We start from the raw sequence: 22526 nt of genomic DNA on the forward strand, positions 1-22526 counted from the left end.
ACAGTGAAAAAGGTTTTTAGAGACTACACTTACCTGACCAATTTTGGCATCTTCTCTGACAGTAAAAGCCAAACTCGAGCTGGTAAAAGTGGGCCTGTTGTCGTTCAAATCCAACACTTCAATCCTTAGCATTCTCACACTTTGTTTGGAAGGGCTTCCCCCATCACTAGCCACAACTCCTATTCTGTACATGGTCTTTTCCTCATGGTCTAGTACCACCTTGGTTCGAATTACTCCAGTAATGGGGTGAATACTGAATGTATCCAACCCATCCGAATCCTTTAGCAGGGAATAACTGATGGAGGAATTGTATCCATTATCCGCATCTAATTCAAAATCATTGATCAATACGTGTGATTAGCAGTTAAAGATGTTGCAAACTTACCTGTTGCCCGGATTCTCACCACCTCCGTACCGGGACTTTGCTCTTCTCGAACGCTTACTACGTCTTCCTGGGGGTCCACTATAACAGGGGCGTTGTCGTTTACGTCTAAAACCGATATTTTTACTGCCACCCTCGAGCTTCTGGATGGTTGTCCTTGGTCTCTAGCTTCCGCAACTAAGTCGTAATATTCCCGTGATTCTCGGTTTAGAATTTCTTTAGTAGTAATGTCACCTGGAAATGATGTTAAATTTAAACCTGGAGAATTATCAATTGCAAATAATGGAAATGCAACAGATGCATTCATCGCACTTGCTGTACTTTACCCTTGATTTTCATGAAAGGTGCATCTACCAGAGAAAAATAGTTTCTGATCTAAGTTTGCTTCTTCTGGCTTTAGAACTAGAATTGTCAGAAGAAGAATTGACACCTTTACATAAAACGTCTGAATTAATTCCAACCATGCTCAACCGATTATAAACAATTCTAAGATGTATGTAAACATCATGCACCTTTGGTTCGATCATAAAACTGAACAGTTTTGGTTGGGATGAACTTTAAACTGGATTTATCACCTTTAGGATGCATGATACTCATTTTTTTCTTTTAAATTTTAGAGGGTTATATGAAATTAGAGCAAAAAATCACTGTACCCAAACAACTAACTTTTTTATTTTGCCTTTTACTTGAATTACCGATTCTGGAATTTTAGTGTCTTTCATAGTTTCTCATGTTGATCAGAATTTTCTCTGTAGTCCTCTATCTTCAAAAATATCAGATTTATCGTCTCTAGGCAAGTTGATTAACTTATACTGTCTAGTTTTCAAAAACATTGAGTAATGTGTTGTTGAAATTGCACACCAAAAATTTTGAAATATGATGATCCATTTTTGTGATTTAAACAATGAATATTAGATTCTGTTTCTTTAAACATATTTTCTTCCCGGAGGTCAAGAAGTCTTAATTTCTGCTTCCGGTCTTAAGTAGATCTTTGTGGTTTTTATCACTGTCCATGAACAATTTAACATTTTCTACGCCTGTATAATTATGATAATTCTCTAAACATAATTATGATAAATTGTTAAAACAAAGTTGTGGTGAGCAGACTGCAATTTGATATCAGTCTTGAACAAAAAGCGTGAAATCTAAAGGTCGGTGAATTCGTTTTGCAAGTGTCATCGGTTTATTATTTGTAGTCTTGCGGAATGCAAGGGGCATTCTTCGAGCGCCGATGTGCGACTCAGAAATTCGACCGGCCCGGTTTTAATAATGCCGATATTAAATTGAATCATTTTTAAATACTTTTGCCCGCTTTCATTTTCTGGCAAGTAATGGCGCAATAGTTTCCCAAGAGGCGATAAAACTGGCGTAGCGAGTAACTAAGCTCATTAGAATCAAAATTAATTGAACACGGTATAATCGTCCGCGTTCATATATCGTAAAAGCGGCATTTGAGGGCGGCACTCACTACGTAAATTAGTCGAGTAACTTTATAATAGCAATTAATTGCTTAATAAAACTTTACGACGATTCCTTTTTATCTTTACTTATCGACGATTAGGTAATTAAATATCCCGCCGTAAGGATGTCTCATATGTTCAGCATTGTTAGTAATAGTTCTTCGGAAAACACAATTCCTTCACGTACTGGTTTGCAAGAGCAGTTTGGCATCAACAGCAGGGCAGGGACTGAATGCTGACACAATAAACGAAACAAAGGCAATTTTTAGCTCGATAGTATCTGATCGCGTCCTTTCCCGAAACTCATTCGATGCTAATGGCGAGCGAGTTCTCATAAATATCGTTTTCCATTCCGAGGGGCCGTAAATTGAGACGGCCGCAAACAACTTTACGTCGACAACGCATGATTAATTTTGACACCCCTGATTTTGCTAAGCAGATACGGATCCAATCGGTTTTTGCTTCTTAATTTCTTTACAAGAAGTTTCTATACTAACTTCCTTATTTGTTTCAATAATACTCTTATTAAAAAAATTAGTTAGCCTAAAACATATATTTTAACAGCAGAGGTAGATAACTCTCTCTTGTCATCTGCATTAAAGTTATAACATCCTAGGAAAAGATTTTATAAATGGTTTTTGAATATTGCTATATTAGAAATGGTCATCCATTTAGAATAGATCAGTAAATGGTAGTTAAACTACTTTTTATCGTACAAACCATAGTTAAAGTCTGATCTTGCTGATTGGCAGTTATTTGTTGCATCTGTCGTCACAAGAATATTCAGGGAAGAGATCTAAATCAGATAGAAACCTAAAGTGACCATACATTTCTGGAAATAATTTATATTTTAAATACAGGGTTAAATTATAGCAAAATTGCGCAATTTGGAGATTGATAATATGCCGTCTTACCATAAAATTATCACTTGCGGGGATATCCCGAACAGAATAAAAATTTGGAAATTAGTTTTAATTTGTTTGTTGAGATAACTGAACACAAATAACACTTTACCTCTGTGAGGTTTTTAGTAATCATCATCAACTTTACCTATTATTTTCCTTTAATACAAGACTATTTTCAACCAGATTTTGAAAGTACTATTTTCGTGATTTAGATGATGTTCAACAATTATTTTTTGAAGTATGTTTGAAAAAAAACAAAATTTCCATCTGATTTTTTTATGTCCTTTCATTTGTGTGCACATAGATAAAAAACACTGATGATGACGTAAACGACATTTGCTTTGGTTGAGACCATAGAATCTCAATTCAAGATAAATTATCATTAACACTATCTCGAAATTAAAAGCAATTTGTCGGCAAATTTTTTGTTATCAAATAGACGGGCGTTCAACAACTTACTCGAACTAAATGAGTTTAAAAGCGAGAATAATAAAATTACGAAAAAAAGAAGAAACGTAAAAGCCTCGTTGCATTAACCAATGCAAACAGGTAGGCAGTAAGAGCAGAGATCGTTAAATGTGTGTATACAAATGGAATTTTTCATTTGTGTTTATACAGGGTGTTTACTTAAAAGATCGCCGAAATTCAACCGAATTCAATCGTGCATGTAAAAGCTTACCGGTAATTGAGTTGATTTCGAAGCTGCTGTTAGACGGTATCAAGCTGTACCGAATTGCTGCGTTTACACCAAAGTCTATGTCTGTTGCGTGTAGTTTTCCCACAAAAGTGCCTCTGGCTAGATTTTCTTCAATTTTGAAGTGGTAATCTTCTTGAGAAAATACTGGGTCGTTGTCGTTGATGTCCAAAACCTCTATAGTGACTTGGGATGTGGCTGTTTGAGGCGGGAGCCCATTATCTAGAATAGAGTGTTTTAGTTTTCATTCCGAGTGATTACACACGCTCAGATTACCTTTAGCGGAAACTACCAAGTTGTAACGATCTTTGGTTTCTCTATCTAAAGTACCATTCAAATACAACCAGCCGGAATTGGGAAAAATCCCGAAAATGTAGTCGTTCACCCCATTCGAACGATTCGAAGACACCAGCCGGTAAGTAATTCTGGCGTTGTTTCCTGTGTCTGCATCCACTGCAGTAAACTGAGTAATCTGCAAACCAGCAAAAGAAACTCTTGTATTAACTGAACCAGAGCGAAAATCGTCATGATACATTAACTAAATCACATACTCCAGGAACACGTCAAATAAATGCTACTTAGCTCAGTGACAAGTCTATTTGTACTTCTGCTGAACGTCGGTACTACCTTGGGAACATGCGAAACTTAAATTAGGTACCGTCGAGGTCGGTTTGTTTAACTAATTCCGTGCCAACTCGAGTATATAATTTTTGTCGGAGAATCCGGAGCAAAAACAAATAATGACCACTCATTAAAGCGGCATTAGACGAGAAATTTGTAAAAATGCCTTGATGACTTTTAAATAATATTAAAAAGCAAAATGTCTCACCTGTGTATTAATAGGCAAAGACTCCAACACAGTCAAGCTGTACTGACTCTTCTCAAAAACAGGCGGATTATCGTTCATATCTTGAACTTCCACCAGAATAGTCAGATTTGAGCTCAATTGAGGCACTCCCATATCGGTTGCAGTAACCATCAGAGTATGTCTTTGAACACTTTCATAGTCCAAATGCCTCGTTAACGTTAAATGTCCCAGTTTTGGGTCGATTTTGAACAGGTCCAACCCTGTATTGACTAGCTTATATCGTACCACTCCGTTAGAACCACTATCTTTGTCTGTTGCATGAGCTGCGTATAAGGGCACTCCTATTTCAGCGTTTTCAGGAATGGATATCCTGACGGTGGGAGATTCAAATTCTGGATGGTTGTCGTTGACATCGGTGATGTCGATGTTAACCTTTATTCGTAAAAAAATATTAGTAGTTTTAATGACAGAAGTAAAGATTTGTTTTAAACTAGCTTTGTGAAACCAGCCATAAGGGTTGGTGTGTTTTAAATAATCAAATTCAAAAGGACTAAAAGTAATGTAATCTGTACCTGTGTGTGACCATATACAGGAGGATTTCCACTAGTAGCTTGTACATTCAGCAAAACTGAGGCTCTGGATTCATGATCCAGATTTCCAGAAACTTTAATAGCTCCAGTAATAGGGTCGATCCTAAACAAGCCATCGGGATCTCCAGAATAAATAGAATATCTTACGTTGCTCCTCCCTGAAAAAGAATAAAACAGGACAATGAAACTTGTTTTTGAAAAGCTACAATAATTCACGTTTAATCCGAGTACAGTAGAAATTAATTTCGACTACAGTTACACATTATATTTACGGATTAACGAAGGCTAAATCCGCAACAATGTTACGGCTCGGCCTATACGTTCCCGTATAATAACTAATTAGCTATTAATATCTTTCGGAGAGGACTTCTGTAGCCAGTAAGAACCAATTAGGTTGACTTATTAAAAATTTATACCGGTAATACCCATTGAATCGACGCATTCTTCGACAAAGTTTCGCGAAGCAAAAATGTGACCAACAAAATGAGGTTTGCTCGTAAATTTCGCTCCAATGGAGTGTTGGAAACAAAGCGATCGTATTAATAAGGCAATATAGTTTGCGCTATGGCTGGCGAGAAGAAAAGGTTTCCTGGGGGCTCGTGTGAACCTATGCAGCCGCTTACCGAAGATGAGTTGTTTTGGCATTTTACGAATAACTTCCCCCAAGTGGCGCAATATATAACTCTTCTTCCTATTATTGGTCGTGGCATCGGTATGAAGTTGTTACTTCATCATTCTTTAATTTCTAATTTGATGAGTTACCTCCGCTAATTTGTCAATGTTACACCTGTTCACTTCACTTGTATTTATCTAGAAAAACAATACAAAACTGATTGATGACACAATGGAATGGTAACGTGTAGCGTAAAAAGAATTCATGACGTTAAAACTGAAAGTTCTTTTAGAGTTCGATGAGCAATTAAGCCACTAACCCACTTAAGAATTGTTGAGGCAAATAAGTTGTTTTTAAATTAAGTAAACATTTAAATAGCACTCATTTCAAATGATTAGAAAATTACACAATTGTTATTTAAAAAATATGATATACAGGATGAGTTGTATAAAATTTAATAAACCTTTAAATGACAAACTAGTTAGTATCTAAAGCAGAATGAAAGCAACAGGATCCCTTAAGAGATCCTTTATAAAACCAAAAAAACTTTTTCAATTTGTAGGAAAAAAACAAACGTTTTGAGTAGCTTAAATACGACCGGTAGTCGGTATCTTTCATCGAATTGTCAAGTCGCGTCACACACAAGAGAATCGCCATTCCCATGGCTCACGGCGAAATTTAAGCCTTTTCGTGTTCTCTGTTCCAATTTGAATAGCCGACCAGTTTCGCTGACAGCCGAGTAAATCCTGAATACAATGGCCATATTTTCAGGTTAGCATACCCCCAAAACGTTTTTTTATACATTTGAAGATCGAAAGGGATCCGGCATCCCTCCCAAATAATTGCTTCAAGTTGGTAAACTAATCGAAGTTTATTAGAAATGGTTTTCGTGTTCTAAAAATTGAAGCAACATTAAGTAGCGTAAGTCGGTTTTATAGCTTTATGGACTTCTAAGCGGTTGGAGATTACCCAACTTAAAACTCAAGAATGTCCATTAATGCGGACGTAAACAAATGTTCCGTGATAAGTGACCATTTACTGAATCTATTAAACAATTAAAGCCTTAATGACTGCTCGTTTTTCACTTAAGTTACGAAAATGCATTTTGCCAACTCCACAAATTGAGATGTTACCTACACGAAGCCGATTCGAACGAAATGGATTTTTTTACAGCTTCACGACACTTCAGAAAATTTGTTCTTTATAAAGTATTTATGTAAATTGCACTAAACGACAAACTATTTAAGTGTCATAAAATTATCTTTAAAAATATTCAAAATCAATTTTGGTAGAAGTTCCCAATCCTAAAATGTTATCGGATTTATATAAAAGGTAGCCAAATGCAAATGAAATGTTAAAATCCAGTTATCATTCTGACTTATCGCGGTTTGCCACTATGGTAGGACTGTACGGTCACGTTTATTATGATTAATTGTTCTTGCTAATAAAAGTAGTTTTTCTTAATGCTTAAGAATGCCGTACACAGCTAATTAATATAAACGATCAGAATCAAGGATTGGTTTTGTGAGTTATTAACCACATATACAATCTTGTAAACTTTATATGTCACCTGTAAAGAAAACTATTTTAAAACCCTAAAATCCGGACTGTCCTAATAAAACTTTCTCTTGTCTGATTGAACTAGAATACAACTTAATTCACTCGTTTGTTACTCGGTTCTAATAAACCGTGACAATAAAAATAAAATCACACGACAAAAAGTCAAACCCGCCATAAAGCTGATATATTGCAGCCAACAAAAAAGTGACTCTTAATAATGCCATAGGTGGGACCAGAACCAATAAAACTTTATTATCGATATGCAAAGCAAAATCCAAGATTTTTAGCCATAAACGCCGGCAAAATCTTTACAAGCGTTAATTTTCTCGAAATAAATTCGCAAGAAAACGCTAATTGGTACAGGCGTCGTTTGATAGCTTGATTTTTAGCACTCGAAATAACACGAATAGCGTTTTATTACTAACAACCACTCTCTATAAATTCCTGCTTGATTACGGAACCGAAAATTTTAATTTATTCTCCTCAAATCGTTCCGGCTTCGGCCCAAATACCTGATCAGAATTCTCCCGTTCTCCCCGTTATTAACGCAGATTACGCATTTAATGAAAATGATGATTGAACACTTGCAATTATTATTAGTATCAATGTCCTACACGTGATCCGCCGTAAAATTTCCTTGGAACCGAAATAATCTACCGGGTCCGATCGGAAACCGTCATTAACCGTCATTAACCCATTTAATTTACCCTGATTTATTAAGTTATTCATTGAATTATGCCGCCGCCTATGTTATTATGCTTGTCTTTCACTTTTCAATAAAGTTCTATTAAGATTTTAATTCCCGCAAGTATAACAGTTTTCTTGATTAAACATGGTTTCTATAACGTTTATTCTGCTTATAATCTAACTTTGTCCTGTGAGCAATTTTCTTGAGTTACTTTTTAACTTAAAGTTTGTTCAAGTTGGTTAAGTCAAAATACTATACCGGAAACTAACTAATTTCACAATATTTAAGTAAAAATCGAGTTGATTTTTATGGGTATTGCGTTGGTAATGTTGCTCTTGACGTGTGTTTGTGTCTTTAGGTGTGACATACTATGACAAAACTCAACCAAAACACAAATGAACAGTCTACTTACCATTGCTGACAACAGTTGCCTTAACATGACCAACAACAAACTCCTTCTTGACATTTTCCATCACCGAAAACATGTATCTCGACAGATCAAAAATGGGCGGCCTCTGGGTGGAATCAATAATACTGATAAACACTTCGGCATCCTTCAGCGATTTCAAATTGCCTCCATCGGTGGCGCTGATGTTGAGCCGATGATACGGCTGACTTCGAGTGGAAAGCTGATGAGGCCGATTGACGAAAATCTCGCCGGTAGAACGGTCAATGCGGAAAAGTCCGGCCTCGTTGCCGGCCACAATGTTGTAAGTTACAGTACCAAATTTTCCAGAATCGGCATCAGTGGCAGAAACTACCACCACTGGTGCAGTGGCTGATGATGAAGTGCCGCCATCGCGGAGCGAAACGTTGTATTCGGGCGGGTAGAAAACGGGACGATTGTCGTTTACGTCGGTTAGTTGGATTTTTACCATTGCAGTTGTGCTCAAGCCACCTAGAATATAAAAAATACTGTTAAACAAGCAAATTAAATCATAAATTTGTTAAAATTTACATGTCTTATTGTCATTTATAATCATGTTAAAATTGACAGTCAGACTCATTCATACTTTCTAGACATTACATTTAATCTTTTACGTCTTCTGCAGGTGATTAAAGGTAAAATGAGTGGTCATAAAATGCCCCAAACACTTTCACTGTTCAAAGCTTTGTGTAAGTAACAAATAGTAGAATGGAAATTACAAAACTACTAACCACACAATTTGAAAAAAAAATTGTTTAGATAAAAGCACGTTTACGCAGAAATTGGTAATGATCTAAAAACGTTCTGTTAGAACGTTTATATCTTTAAACTTAATGAGTTTAACATTTAAATTGTTTAAGAGTCATTTAGTTTCATCTATCAATGTTGTAATAGTGTGAAGTTTGACCGATTATGTGTTACTCAACACTTTTCTTATAAAAACTGTTAAAGTGGTTTTAAGTTCGAGTAATAAGATTGTTCAAACATTGTTAATTGTAATTACTGCTGTTATATAGTGATTCTAGTTTAAAACTGAAACAAGGAAGAGGCGCACTGTATTAACGAACTAAAAAAAAGGAAATTTCAGTGTTTAACTATTGCAATGAGCGAGAACTTCAATTTAGGGTTTTGTTTTGTTATTTATGGCCTCAACGCATTATTTGCGCATATTCTTGAAATTCAAATAACTCACAAAAGATTTATTGGACACTCTAGGCATCTTTCGCGCTTTGTTGCACGAGAACCGGCCGGCCATTTTTGCCGCCACTTTTCCCCATCTTCCTATTTGAACATACACTCTCAGACGGGATTATATTACACCCGACGCATTATTATTAAACTTGGCGCAATGCAAATAATGTGCAATTAGGCAAAATTGTTTTCCCAAGGATTTTTCCTCGAGCACTTGACAGTAACTAAGAACTTTATTATTTTAGTCGATAACCTCACGCAAGAATAAGATTCTCGCATTAGCAGAAACAGCAACAAGATGCTTCCTGTTTCCTGAATAACCAAATTGAGTTTCAGTATTTATGTGGTGCAAAAGGAACGAAACAAAACCGAAATCACGATGTCATCGCATTAAATCGGTTCTCACGAAAACGTGCAACTAGTGTTTTCGATCTTGCTGTATCGCTAGACTTGCGGCCTGTTCGGATGTGTTTATAACATTCCATTACACGAGTTCTGTCTCTCTTCAATTTTTTTGTAATAAGAATTGAATGAAATAGCAAAATAAATTTCTTTTTAAAAGCATTAAATGCAATCAAATTATTGATTACTACACACTTGTGACTAAATACTACACAAAATTGAAAAACCTTATAAAACAGGAAAAACTATAATTTAAGCACAGTTTATTTGAGTAGTACGCTTAGAAGTAAAAAAGTGAAATGATTTAAGCTTGAGCAAAAATAAATTTTCTGAAATAAAAAGGAAATAACTGTAGTAATAATTATTTGAAGCACTACTATGAAGTGGAGAGTAAATAAAATTAATTTAGCCAATTATACAAAGAACATAATTAGGGGAAATATTTACGTTAGATTTGCATTAAATTAGCATAATCTTTGTAAAAAATCATGATTAATGTATTGCTTAATTGATAATTAAGTCTGATGTTCACGGTAGGGAAAAAAAGTTAAAAAGGTTTTTGTGGGAGTATCATTGTCAGCTAGAGTTTTCTTCTACGAAATTTCAAACCGAGAGATGGTGTTTTGTGTTGAAGAAGGAGAAAACATACAGTTGAAGTACAGAGAAACGAACATTGTCTCTTCACGAATGGCTCAAAGTATTCAAATTAACTGAATTGATAGAAAGGAATTTAGTGATGTACTAAGTTACAAAGCTTGATGATTACAGTCTTCAGAATTCGATTAATTACTAGAATTAATACCAAATAGTCATTCTATATTTTAGGCAGAAAATGTCCATAGATTTTTTGCATAAAATATTAACTATAACTTTTTAAAGTAAATTTTGTGGTTTCTCTTATCGTTATCTGCTTCAGAGAGGTTATGTTCGAGAAATCGTGCTTTATTTGTGCGTTGCCAGGCCTGGGAATTTCATTTTTAAACCTGGTATATGTATATTGATACAATGCTCCATTGAACATTCATTAAGCACCAAAAAATATTGGTCTATATACAGACCAATATGTAATATAATAATATTACAATCTGTTGTAAACTTGGAAACTGTAATGAAGCTATAAAATTGCAAAACTTGTGTAAGCAATACAATCTTGTGTAGCAAATACAATGTAAATACTATTATGCATTTTATAGTTTTATGGGTCATGTTTTTGACAGTTGTAACGTGCAACTGTTTAATATGAATATATTTTGATTTGTCACAAATGGTGGTAATTGTCAAGTACAACTCCATGAAGCTAACAAACTATAAAACTTTGTTTAAAAGTAGTACAATGAATATACAATTATACAAATATAAGTAGTACAATTATCATCCATAGAGCTATTAAACTGAAACAATCACTTGAAAACTTTTGAATTTTTGAAGTTAAAGAGTAACAGGTAAGACATCCATTTTTAATATAATTAAATTTGTCACAATGGTGGTTACTGGCAAATATACTAAAAGCCATCAAGCTATACAGCTACAAAATCTGCTTAAAAGCACTGTTATAATTAATACAGTTGTAAATCATATTAAATGCTAGTTTATAGGTTCATGAGTAAAAATTGGAGGATAAGTCGTATCTGCTTATGTTGAGCATATTTCGATCTGTCATAAACTTGGAAACTGTCAAAATCTTCTCCATAAAGCTATAAAATGACAAAACATTCTTAAAACCATTAGAATCAGTTAAATTATACACATTATTTTTCAACTTGTAGTAGTAGTCCATGCTCTCAAAGTGGAGGTAAATGAACATTATTTTTGTTTAAAGCTCCATGAGCAGAAATTTTGACAGATCTCACGTGAAGCTGTTGCCAATGCTACCAACTATCAAATAACACTCTATGAAGCTATAAACGTAAAAAAAACTCAATAAGCAATACAGTTCTAAATCTTTTAAGTACATTTTATAGGTTTATGAGTTGAATTTGGCCGGTTGTGCCTTTTATAAAAATGCTTTAGAAGAAGGACAAAATTCTGTTCGTTTTTGAGATTAGCAAAACCATGTTTAGTAGACGTAATAATAGCATTTTAAGTGCACATTTAAAGGATTTGCAAAATATAGGAAAGTAAAGTTAAAGCAGAACTTCAAAAGAATTTTCAAGTTTTAGTAAAATCTCTTTTTTGGAAATTATCATTTAAAAGTTGGCAACACTAGTCTATCCTACTATTGTGAATAAAAATTAAAATTTGTCCCACATCTGTGTGATTATAGTGTTTCAGCTAGTTTTCTTTAAAATATCTAAACTGGAATTGTGTGAAATGTACGTGTTAGTGAATTATTACTTTGGTTCTGTTTCTGGTAGTCGGATTTGTCGGCTTGAAAAAATAAACAAAAAAGCTTTTTATGTAAATCAGTTTGTGAATTTCAGCCACACGGGCATGATAATGCGGCGGGTTTCAATAACACTTTTTGCTGAAACACCCAGATTTATGGTCTATACATTTCTTGGCTTTTGCCTGCTGCTCGAGAGTGCATAACGGGAAGTTCGTATACACGGTCTTTCTGGTTTCTAAATTTATACGTTTTTGTCGTTTCGCTGACAGAGATAGCGAGGGTCCGATCTGAGAAAAAACTGTCCGTGTTACACTCAAGTGAATCCACATTAACCCACCCTAATTCAAGTGTCAGCGTACAACAAAGCTTTGAAGCGAAACCACCCAAGGCATGTCTAATTACCAATGCCAGAAGATTAATTTGCGTTTAAAAAGTTGTAACTTTTACTTTAAGTTACACGGACGCTTCAGGTAGGACTTCAAGGGCCAGAAACATAAAATTATGCAAGTTTTTAGCCAGCCTTATTAAAGACTCGTTCGTAAACCTACCAACGTTTAATAGTCTCTTGTAACCTACTTTCAACTACAGTTTTACGTTGAAAATTTGCAAAGTCAAGGTCCAATTTAGGCCTCTTCTGTAACAGATGATTATTTGACATTTTGTTATTTCTTTTTGCTGGTGTTCCTTTAATGGACTGATAATTACAACAACGCTAAACTGGGTTAGCTTCAAGAGCGGCTTTTTCCGTGAGACTCCTATTACTTTGTTGCAAATTTTTTCCCATTATTAATAAAGATGATTTGCTAGTTATGGTTGAACTTACCTCTATCGGTGGCGATCACAGGAAATTCAAATGCGTTCCGGCTTTCATAGTCCAAGGTGGAGTTAATGCAGATCTCTCCACTATCCGAACGCACTTTAAATTCTCGCAATTTTTCGAAACCATCTCCCAAAGTGTAGTTGACCACTGCGTTTACACCACAATCGGGATCTGTTGCAGAAACCTGTAACAATTTGTCAGAACGTCAGAAAGTGTTTTATGTAAGGAAAAGTTGTGAAAAAGATGAAAATAGAAGTGGGCTTTAATTGTATTAACCTTATTTTATGATAAGCTCTTGTTTATTTTCTTATAAATCTCTGAAAAATGATCATAATATTTTTAGGGCATGGAATATATGCAAATGGCATTAAAATCATGTAAACAAGCAGAATTTGATGTACTACACTTGATAATTGGTGAAATGTGCTTTAAGTGCCGCACAGCATGTTTTACAATAACTAGACCTTATTACTTAAAGCTAAAATATGCAAGATTTAACAAAATCTCAAACTACTATTACACACTATAATAAAAACTAAGTTATGAAAATAGAATTTAGGGCTTTGGATTGAAATTATCTAAAACTATCAATCAGCTTGAGGCTACATAAACTGGCTATCATAAGACAAGCCATTCCTTCAATGCGATAATTATTATTGTTCGACGATTTGTATATGCCAGAAAAATTTAATAAAGTGTTTAAAAGGAGAAGGCAATCATTGAAAAAGAGAATGTTCTTTGCCATTTCGTAACATTAAATTAAGATTAATTTGAATTATGCCATGGTGAAAGAATAACCACAATAATAACGGTCAGAATTTGATGTAAAATTACTTTATTCTTATAGAAAAACTGCAGTTTTTTTACTATACAAGTTTAAGAGTTAATTGTTTTTTAAAATGTTGTATGAATAAGAAAATCAGAAACATATGCACATGTAGATACATTATTTTTATTAACAAAAATTCTGTTCTCAGCTGTTTATTCCAATTGAAAATTAAAAAGGAATTTGCACCAAATATGTGTTAAAAAATAAAAAATGAAGTAAAAATGCTGTTTTATCAAGAAATTAGTCTTTATGCTAAAGTGAACAAGTTGGGTTCCAAAATACATAGTGTTATTTTGTAGGGAATCCTTTTGTGAGCATCAACAATTAATTTAAAAAATAGAGCCAGAACTTTTCCCTCTAGATTTTTTCATCCATGTTAGTTTACACATATTTTTGTTATTATTTTGTTTAAAGACCAGATATAGAAGTGGTCTATTGATATCCATATAAATTATTAAAATTGTGTGTTGTGTTACTGTGTGATTCTTCACTTCTTCAATGGTCATTTAGTAGTAAATCAGAGAAATCATCTATTGAAAAAACTACAATTTTGCATAAATATTTGTAAAGGCAAAAATTTTAAATTACAATGTTTGAAATAGCTAATCACTTTACTAACACATTAATCCATTTAGTAGTTAATGTTTTATATGTTAATTTACAGATTACAGCAATAATATACGTAAAGTGAAAATTTTAGTTATGGTCAATGTCTTTATTAAGAGTTTACCAGATGGTTTTTGCCAACGCTGTATAAGTAGATTTCTTACAATTATCGCTCACCAGTTTAGACTATTTAATTCCAACAGTTTCAGATTTCAGTAGAACTTACTACAACACATAGTTTTATTTGGATGGGATTTTTATAATGAACATCTCTACTTTCCTCGAGATATTTAAAAAAGCTTATGTTTGGATTGTAGCATCGAGATTCTCTTCAGTGTAATTCCAGGGGAAATTTGTTCAGTCCAAGAAAGGTTTAGTTTAATGACAATTTGGTGAAATTGATTTTAAAAATTAGAAAAATTCCATTTTTTTTCAAAATTATCAATTTTTTATTTTGCTCCAGAAAGGTTCCAATGCACAGTAAAGGGCATATTTATACCAAATAACTTTAAGCTAGATGAAATAAGCACTTTAAATCTTTGGACTTGTAAGGTTAATTAGACAAAATTAACCACGCAATTCAATCAACCTTCTAACTCTGTATGTGTAGACTATGAAAAGCATCTTATAGTTATCTCAAATAATCTGTGTAACTTATATCAAAGTAATTTTTCTGGCTGTAACACAAGATAAAGCTTAGTGGCAATCTCGATTTGGAAAGAAACAACAGGCTTCCACTCCGAATCTGGTTCAAATTCCTTTGAAACACTAAATCATAATCTTGAACGGTACCGTTAGGTCGACTAAAGAATGGCGCATTTACGCGAATGAATGTCTCTGGAGCAGCAGAACATAAAATATGAGTGGACTAAATCCCTGGTAATCTTGCCGCATTGGATCGTGTATTGTAGGTAGTTGCTGATAATAATAATTAGATCGGCTTAGGAAAATAGGGAATCGAACAAGTAGTCGAGAGTGAAGAAACCAGTTTTCGCACTTATCAGTTGGTACTGTCAGTAGCTATCAATATCGAACAGGACCAGAAACGTACGAAGGTAATAAGAGTTAAAGATATTCCGCTGTTTATAGGGCCATTACTCATGCGAAACCAGTCAGCAATTTGTCTGTTAGCTAGTACAGGTGTCGTCACACAACTTTTTATCACCTTATTAACAAGTGAACTTATTTATATATAAATATATCACGCCGCGTGGATCGTACATTATGTAAAACATTTGTGACGTGTTTGTCATCCGAGGTCCGACTAGTTCATTTGTAATTTCAAAGATAACTAATCGAGTTTAATTTTTTTGTGCGCTAATGAAGATCTGTCAGATAGCGCGGGTTTTGCAAAATGGTGACCGCCTTAGTAGACAAATAATGTTAAGTAGGCACCGGCTTAACTGAACAGGAAATCTGCATTTTGTATACGTTAACCATATAATATTATTCCCTACGGATAGTGGGTACTATTAATTTAATTTAACCTTCGGAACAAAGTGAATGATATATCGGAAGCGAACGTGCGTGGTACACTTTGAGGTTGTATACGCGGTCGGCTCGCGTACCTAGGTACCATAGACTTATAGGTACCCGTGAAGCAGGCCAGCAGGAACTAACGGCCATTTCGGAAAAGAAGAATAATTACCCAATCATCATTCAGAATAGAAGCTGAATGACCCGGCCGACTGGCGGTGACTTCTTGGACTATAAATGCCTTCTTAAACCTCGTGGAGGTTTATAAATCAATGCAGTACCATCGGACGAGAATACTCTACTCGGGAAAGGCCTTGATATGCCGTTATTTTAATGGACAGGCAACGTAACAGAGACGAGATACGCCGCCAATGCGACATTCGCAGCCCACGCCAATCCTGCTATCAGCGCCATCTGGCGGGTCAACGCACCAGCATAGTTGTTGAAAAAAATTGCTTCATTGCCAACATTTTTCTTACCGCCAATTATGTCTCTCAAATTTTTAAAGACATCACCAACAACAAATCAGAGCAACCAAAGACGAAGGGGGACCGCTGATTAATATTCTCTTTGGTCAATAAATATTAGGATCAGATCACATACTACATTGTTCAGACCGTTCATTTATAAAGATTAATCGTAAATTAATTCAAAACAGTCCAATTTTAGACAATCAATTTATATGTATAAATATCAAGTTGGTTTGTGAAGCTTTAATAACCGAATCGAAACGGAGTCTCAAAGTCAGTGTTCTGATCTCAGGTAATTCATATTTCAAAGAAACCTTGCGATCATAATCTATGGTGTGATGCTCTTATTGGTTCCTTCAAACGCCAATAAGACGCCCATGAAGCTAACAGTATTTTTCTATGACTGTTTAATAATATGCTTATTACTCATAAGTTTTCAATAAATAATAACACCTATTACCTACTCGTGAGTAACTCACTGGTTCAGTCCACCCGCAGAACCCACCGATATACAGTGTGGTCCAAATTGGTGATGCATGTATTGGGATCTCGAAAACGTTAAGAGCTACAGAGTCGGTTAAATGGGGAAAGTTTTAGAGAATTTTATGTAAAACTTATTTCCGGTTTCCAAATTAAATTATCTTTCTCCGTTTTCCGGAAAATTGGGAAAACGTCAGAGGCTGCATTTTAAACACTCTTTAACAAAGCCAAAGAGAGTTTTGAAACTAAAACATTATTAAGGCACTTTTTTACGTAGAACACGATGACATAATTAGAAAAAATATATCGTCATTGGTTTCCGAGATATGGATGATAACTTTGTAAGCCATCTTGAAGGCGGCTATAAGAAACAACACTAGAACAGAAAATTGAGGGTTTTCGGACAGAAGATCAGAAAAACAGGATATGAAGAGCCTTGGTCAGAGCAGTATAATCAAAAACACCATATTCTAATTCATATTCATTGTTTTGTAATTTTTTACTTTCTAAGCATATATTTCTGACACTTTATTGTCTCAATGTTTTACTCACGATAAATTATTTTTTTAGTAAAGTCATGCCATTGACTCTATTTTAAAAGTTTCTCTTTATTATTTTACGGATAAAATGAATACATAAACAATAGGTTATAAACAGAACATGTTTTGTTTGCATGGTAGCAGTAAAACGTCATCTTTCGTGGAGCTAATTGTTAATATTTGAGTTGCTATTTCGGTTAAGTGCAATGCTCGAAATTGCTTCAACAAACATTTATGTTGTAATTATTTTGTTAATGCGGAACGATAATGCAATCACTTAAACGGTAAAGCAAAACGGAAAGTCTGAGAGTGTGTCCGAAGATCGATGCTACTGGAAATGAAAAAGCATTTGTATTGTAGCAAAACAATTTAGCGGCAAATAAATTATTTAAACGATTAATATTGCTTTATGCTTGAATACTAGTTCTACATCGACATTCTGTGAGTTTACAAGTACGGATAACAGTCGCAATCTAAACCAATTTGTTGCGGTATATTTTTCTGTATGCTCGACTGGTTCAATGAAATAATAATGTCATTTACCTTTTCAAATTACTATTCTACGATATGTAGAAGAACGATAAAATGTTCACATCTATAGCGTTTTCCTTGCACTTCGCAGCTTTACTCTTTAAACCGTTTAAGTATTCCGCATATTGACGAGTTTTTAATTTTACAGCTTTTTTTGTCGTCACGTCGAGAAAATTTCCTTTCCTCCATCACAAACTCATTATCTAATACCGGCGTAAAAGCGCAATCCATGTCACCAAATAAATTTTCCTTTTATTTTTTTTTAAACAACTAATAAATGCTATTGTACAATGATAATTAGGTGCGATTGTCTGACACTGGTTTAGTATAATAACAACTGTACAAATTTGCTTTCGTCTTATCAGTAATTATTGCAATATAAATAGATAGCATAAGAAAACTTCGGCGAGATATGTCTTGCTGAACCCGAGCTGAAGATGTGATCAGTACGACGTTACGAAGAAAATGTTTCGTTTTTTAAATAGTAAACAAGAAAACTTTTTTCAATATTTTGCTACTATAGCCGGTAAATATTGCACATTTATATTTTGTTCAACTAAATCCTTTTTTTGTTGGCAAACATTTATTTTGTTAAACTCTATTAAAACAGGTATTTAGTAACAAAATAAAAACCCTTAAATGAGTTAATTACACACATTATTTGAACGCAAATTAACTAACAGGTTGCTTTTAGTAATTATTTCATCCTTTTGAAAATCATCTGAAACTAATAATTCAAAAAAATATTTAAATTATAGCAACTTGTGTGATAATTTTACTAATGTAACTCTAGTTCTAAAAGCAATTACTTAAATTAACAAACTTTTAGGTGCGTTTTCCATATTAAGCTCTGGGATCAACTTAGGATGGACATCTCCATTTCTGCCAAAACTACTCTCCCCCAACTCGACCATTCCCACCACAAACGATGAAGGTTCCTGGTGCGCCGTGGCTCCACTTTTAGGTGCTCCACCTGGTGCAATCATAGCCGCAATGCTAGTGGACAAAATCGGCCGAAAGAATACCACCTTGCTAATGGCACCATGGGTGTCTTTGTGTTTTATCGGTATTGCCTTCTCCACGACTATATGGCAGATTACTGGATTGCGGTTCGTGATTGGTTCTGTGGAAGGTGCTTTGTATACAGTGTTGCCTATGTATATTGGAGAGATATCTGACCCGAAAATCAGAGAGTTTCTTACGTCAACAATCGCCTTAGCTGCCATCACTGGTACACTTTTCATTAACATCATTGGATCTTTCTTGGATATTTTTTTGTCTAGTTTGATATGCGCTTGTATTCCTGTGATTCATATGATAGCTTTTGCGTTGGTGCCTGAGTCTCCTTATTATTACACTAAACGAGGGAACTTTGAGTCAGCTAAACGAAGTCTTCGGATTCTTCGAGGAAGGACTGATGTGGATATGGAGATGGATTCTATAGCTAAAGCAGTGGTGAGGCAAGAAAGAGCCAGCCATAAAGCTGGATTTCTTGATTTGTTTACTGTAGCTAGCAATCGTAGAGCTTGTTTTATTTTTATTATAGTTTGTTTAACTAACAAGTTCAGTGGAAAAAATCCGTGCATGTTTTATACTGAAACCATTTTCAAGGAATCGGGTAGCAGCATAGATACTACTCTGTCTGTTATTGTATATTGTGGTGTGGAACTGATAGCTGTAGCTATAACGACAATCTTTGTAATTAATAGATTTGGCAAAAGAATGCTTTTAATCACATCATCAGCTGGATGTTCTCTCTCAGTCTTATCTTTGGCAATGTTCTTCTTTTTCAAGGACTTTGGTTTCGATATTCAATATGTATTTTGGCTTCCTATTACAGCATTAGTCAGCTACAACATTATGTTTAGTATTGGCTTATCTTTTGGTATGGTAACGGTACTAAGTGAATTATTCCCTACTAATGTGAAAGCAAAAGCCTTGTGTATTGCTGACACATTTTCAGTTCTGATGGGAGTGATAGTATCCAAAATTTTCCAAATATCTGTGGACGAAATCGGATCTATGGCTTATCCCTTTTTGTTTTTCTCTGCGTGCAGTCTAGTGGGATGCATAATGATTGTGAAAAATATGCCAGAAACTAAAGGAAAAACATTAGAGGAAATCCAACAACTTTTGATCGGCCAGGAACAGTATTCTTCTGAACTTAGGGTTAAGCAAGCACCTATTTTAAATGACTCTTTTATATAAATATAATTTATATTTTTTACGGTTTGTTTGTTATCTTAACGGTGGTGAAAGACCTTCGGGTTATCAGTCCTTGTAAATTTAGCGCAAAAAAAGTAGACAACACAACTGATGCTGATTGATGATCATTCTCACTGACCCAATCCAAAGTCGATGTGATAAGCACAAATGTACGTTAGTCGTAGCTGTGGTTCATTGAGTTTATTGCTAAACTAAGAAAGAATTTATGTTTACGTATTTTGAAATTGTGTTGAAAAATGTTGTGCGGGAAAGTATGCGGTGAAAACTGATATAAGAGCACATGGTTAGAAAACGTGACAACTTTTGCTGCATCAACAGTCACAAAACTAGAGTTGTAATGCATTTCTTCTCACTAGCCTAAGTAGATGGAACTCTGCAAGTAAGCGGTCAATTCAGTGTCAGACACTTAATCGCATAATCTCGATTGCGAAATAAAAAGAGATCAATCAAGAGTGGAATTTTTGAGTCGGGAATCATTAAGCATCAATCCGGACGACCTTTCATGAGTTACCTGATTTTAAAGAGAACTAATGTGCGATTGCAATCCGAGAAAGAAGCAAAAAGCGGACCTGACATACGCAAATTACTGTAATCAGGAAAACACATTCCGAGAATGACTTATGTTCAATACGCGGGGTAATTATTCGTTACGTACCTAAATATATTATTATGTGTGTCGTAGAGAATGTGATGGCATACAGCGTGTATAGAGAACTGGTAGTACTATGCGTTGTTAAAATTAATTGCATAATCTACAATTGCCGCTAATTATACGGCTAGAAAATTATTATCCAGTGAGTATCTCTTCTCACAGAACACTGACTAAAATAAACCTTTTAATAACTACATTAAATTTTGATTGACCTTCTGTGTATTTTTTGTTGCAATTGTTATCATCATAATTAATCTTAAAGCTTTAAAGATACTATTAAAATATCTGACGCGTTTTCCTACAGAAAATCTCTTTATACAATTATCGTTTTCGTGCTGATATTTCTGTTCTCTATATTCACTTCCAGCTACTTTGCGTGCGACATTAATTATGAAGATTATGGTCGGATAAGGTCAGTTCCAGTTAATAAAATATTCTCTGGGATAGGTTTTGGTGACATTGTTTGCAACAATTCTTATTGTGAATAAGCAGCCAGCATTTTATTATACATTATTTTTTCAGCATCTTATACGTCTGTTAGGTGTCGTTCCAGTTAACTGGTTTCTTTGTATGCAAATATTTTTTTTTAAAAACGCAGCAGTGTAATTAGTAGTGGTAAACAAGGACGAACCTGCAAATGTACTCTTACTTTTTTGTTGTCTGGATATGGAATAACGTTTTGGTGTGGTAAAATAGTATAAACCTTGTGTGAAACGTTATGCTCTTTGAGACCATGTGGCGTTCCACATAAGTGCACCCGCATGCTTTCCATTGTTTTTACACTTGATTTTCTGTTTCATCAGGTTCCTCGTAACGAACAATCGATAACGCAGGAATTCACGATCTCACCAAGATAAGTACCGACTAGTACGGTAGCGGGATAGATTGTGCATGTATATTTACGATTTTCACTCATGGGATCGAGTCCGTCAAAGCAACAACCCAAATGGAAATCTAGCCTTCTACAAAGGAAAATCGGAAGGAATTCACACTTTTCTCGAACCGTTTAACGACTTATTCGTGTCCAATAGCGTTCGCTCTATGTGTGTGTGAGTGCAGACCAACTTTGCATTTCAAATGGACGTGATTTCGCAACGCGACTTCGTGCTAGATCGAACGGAGATATTTAGCATAAAGATATGTATTATCCATGTCTGATTTCCTACGAACCTACACGTTTCTTCGGCTCTCGTTCTAAATGAAGATCTATTGAATTCGAAATATTTTTGTTCGGAAGATTCCTTCAGATCTGATTTACTTTCTTGCTTAGCATCGTAAACCTATTATTTATAGAAGATGTAACACTTGTACAATGTATAAACGGAACCAAAAATTTTTTAGAATATTAAATTTTACATTGAAAGATTCCGAATTAAGGTCACAACATTAGGAACCTGTTCTAGCGTCTGTCAGCTTACTGTTGCAATTTGTAAGTCTTTTGTTAAATCATATTTTATGTGATGGAAGTAGTTCATTGAACTATTACTTTACACATGTTAGTCTGCAATCAGTATACAGGTGTGGAAAATTCAAAACTATCCGTATGAAATCAACGGTAAGTGGGGAGAAGAATGGTAAACCTGTGCTAAACCAATGCTTTTAACAAAAATGTAAGTAAATAAATCAGGTCAAATGTCGAAAGATATTTTTATTTCAAAGTATTGTTCTAGTTCTTTGAATGTTCAAAAGTTTATACTAAACTTTTACGAGCCTAGACTGATATTCTTCAATTGTCAAACTTTATTACTAATTCGCAGATTTAATCAAAATCAGTAATTAAAGTTAGTTCTTAGTTTCTTCTTTTCAGCTATGACTTATCGAATCGATAATTAATACCTCTATCTCTCTAGT

The 22526-nt window shown here is 34.5% G+C and overlaps 2 protein-coding genes and 1 long non-coding RNA gene across 3 annotated transcripts in view; 1 reads left to right on the forward strand and 2 right to left on the reverse strand.

Annotated features, from left to right (window-relative positions):
- ds (dachsous cadherin-related 1) overlaps window positions 1-22526 on the reverse strand; it is a 159966-nt gene that overhangs the window by 6838 nt on the left and 130602 nt on the right. The window contains exons 3-10 of the mRNA XM_081983039.1: window positions 12870-13050; window positions 8113-8598; window positions 4822-4997; window positions 4271-4681; window positions 3718-3913; window positions 3427-3663; window positions 386-616; window positions 34-326 (exon numbers count right to left, since the gene is read on the reverse strand). Coding sequence (XP_081839165.1) covers window positions 34-326; window positions 386-616; window positions 3427-3663; window positions 3718-3913; window positions 4271-4681; window positions 4822-4997; window positions 8113-8598; window positions 12870-13050 — 2211 coding nt within the window. The remainder of the gene's footprint in view (window positions 1-33; window positions 327-385; window positions 617-3426; window positions 3664-3717; window positions 3914-4270; window positions 4682-4821; window positions 4998-8112; window positions 8599-12869; window positions 13051-22526) is intronic.
- On the reverse strand, window positions 17320-18030 carry LOC145731320 (uncharacterized). The gene is made up of 2 exons (XR_014178789.1): window positions 17810-18030; window positions 17320-17597 (listed from the first exon to the last, which is right to left on the reverse strand). It is a non-coding gene; the product is annotated as an uncharacterized LOC145731320 (long non-coding RNA).
- Window positions 18174-20024, forward strand: LOC145731317 (facilitated trehalose transporter Tret1-like). The gene is made up of 2 exons (XM_081983040.1): window positions 18174-18323; window positions 18627-20024. Exons 1-2 carry the CDS (start codon window positions 18263-18265, stop codon window positions 20003-20005), a joined length of 1440 nt encoding a protein of 479 aa, XP_081839166.1. The 5' UTR covers window positions 18174-18262; the 3' UTR covers window positions 20006-20024.

This window comes from Ips typographus, linkage group LG6 (assembly GCF_016097725.1).
Source record: "Ips typographus isolate SLU linkage group LG6, UJ_Ityp_2.0, whole genome shotgun sequence".
Taxonomy (NCBI): domain Eukaryota; kingdom Metazoa; phylum Arthropoda; class Insecta; order Coleoptera; family Curculionidae; genus Ips; species Ips typographus.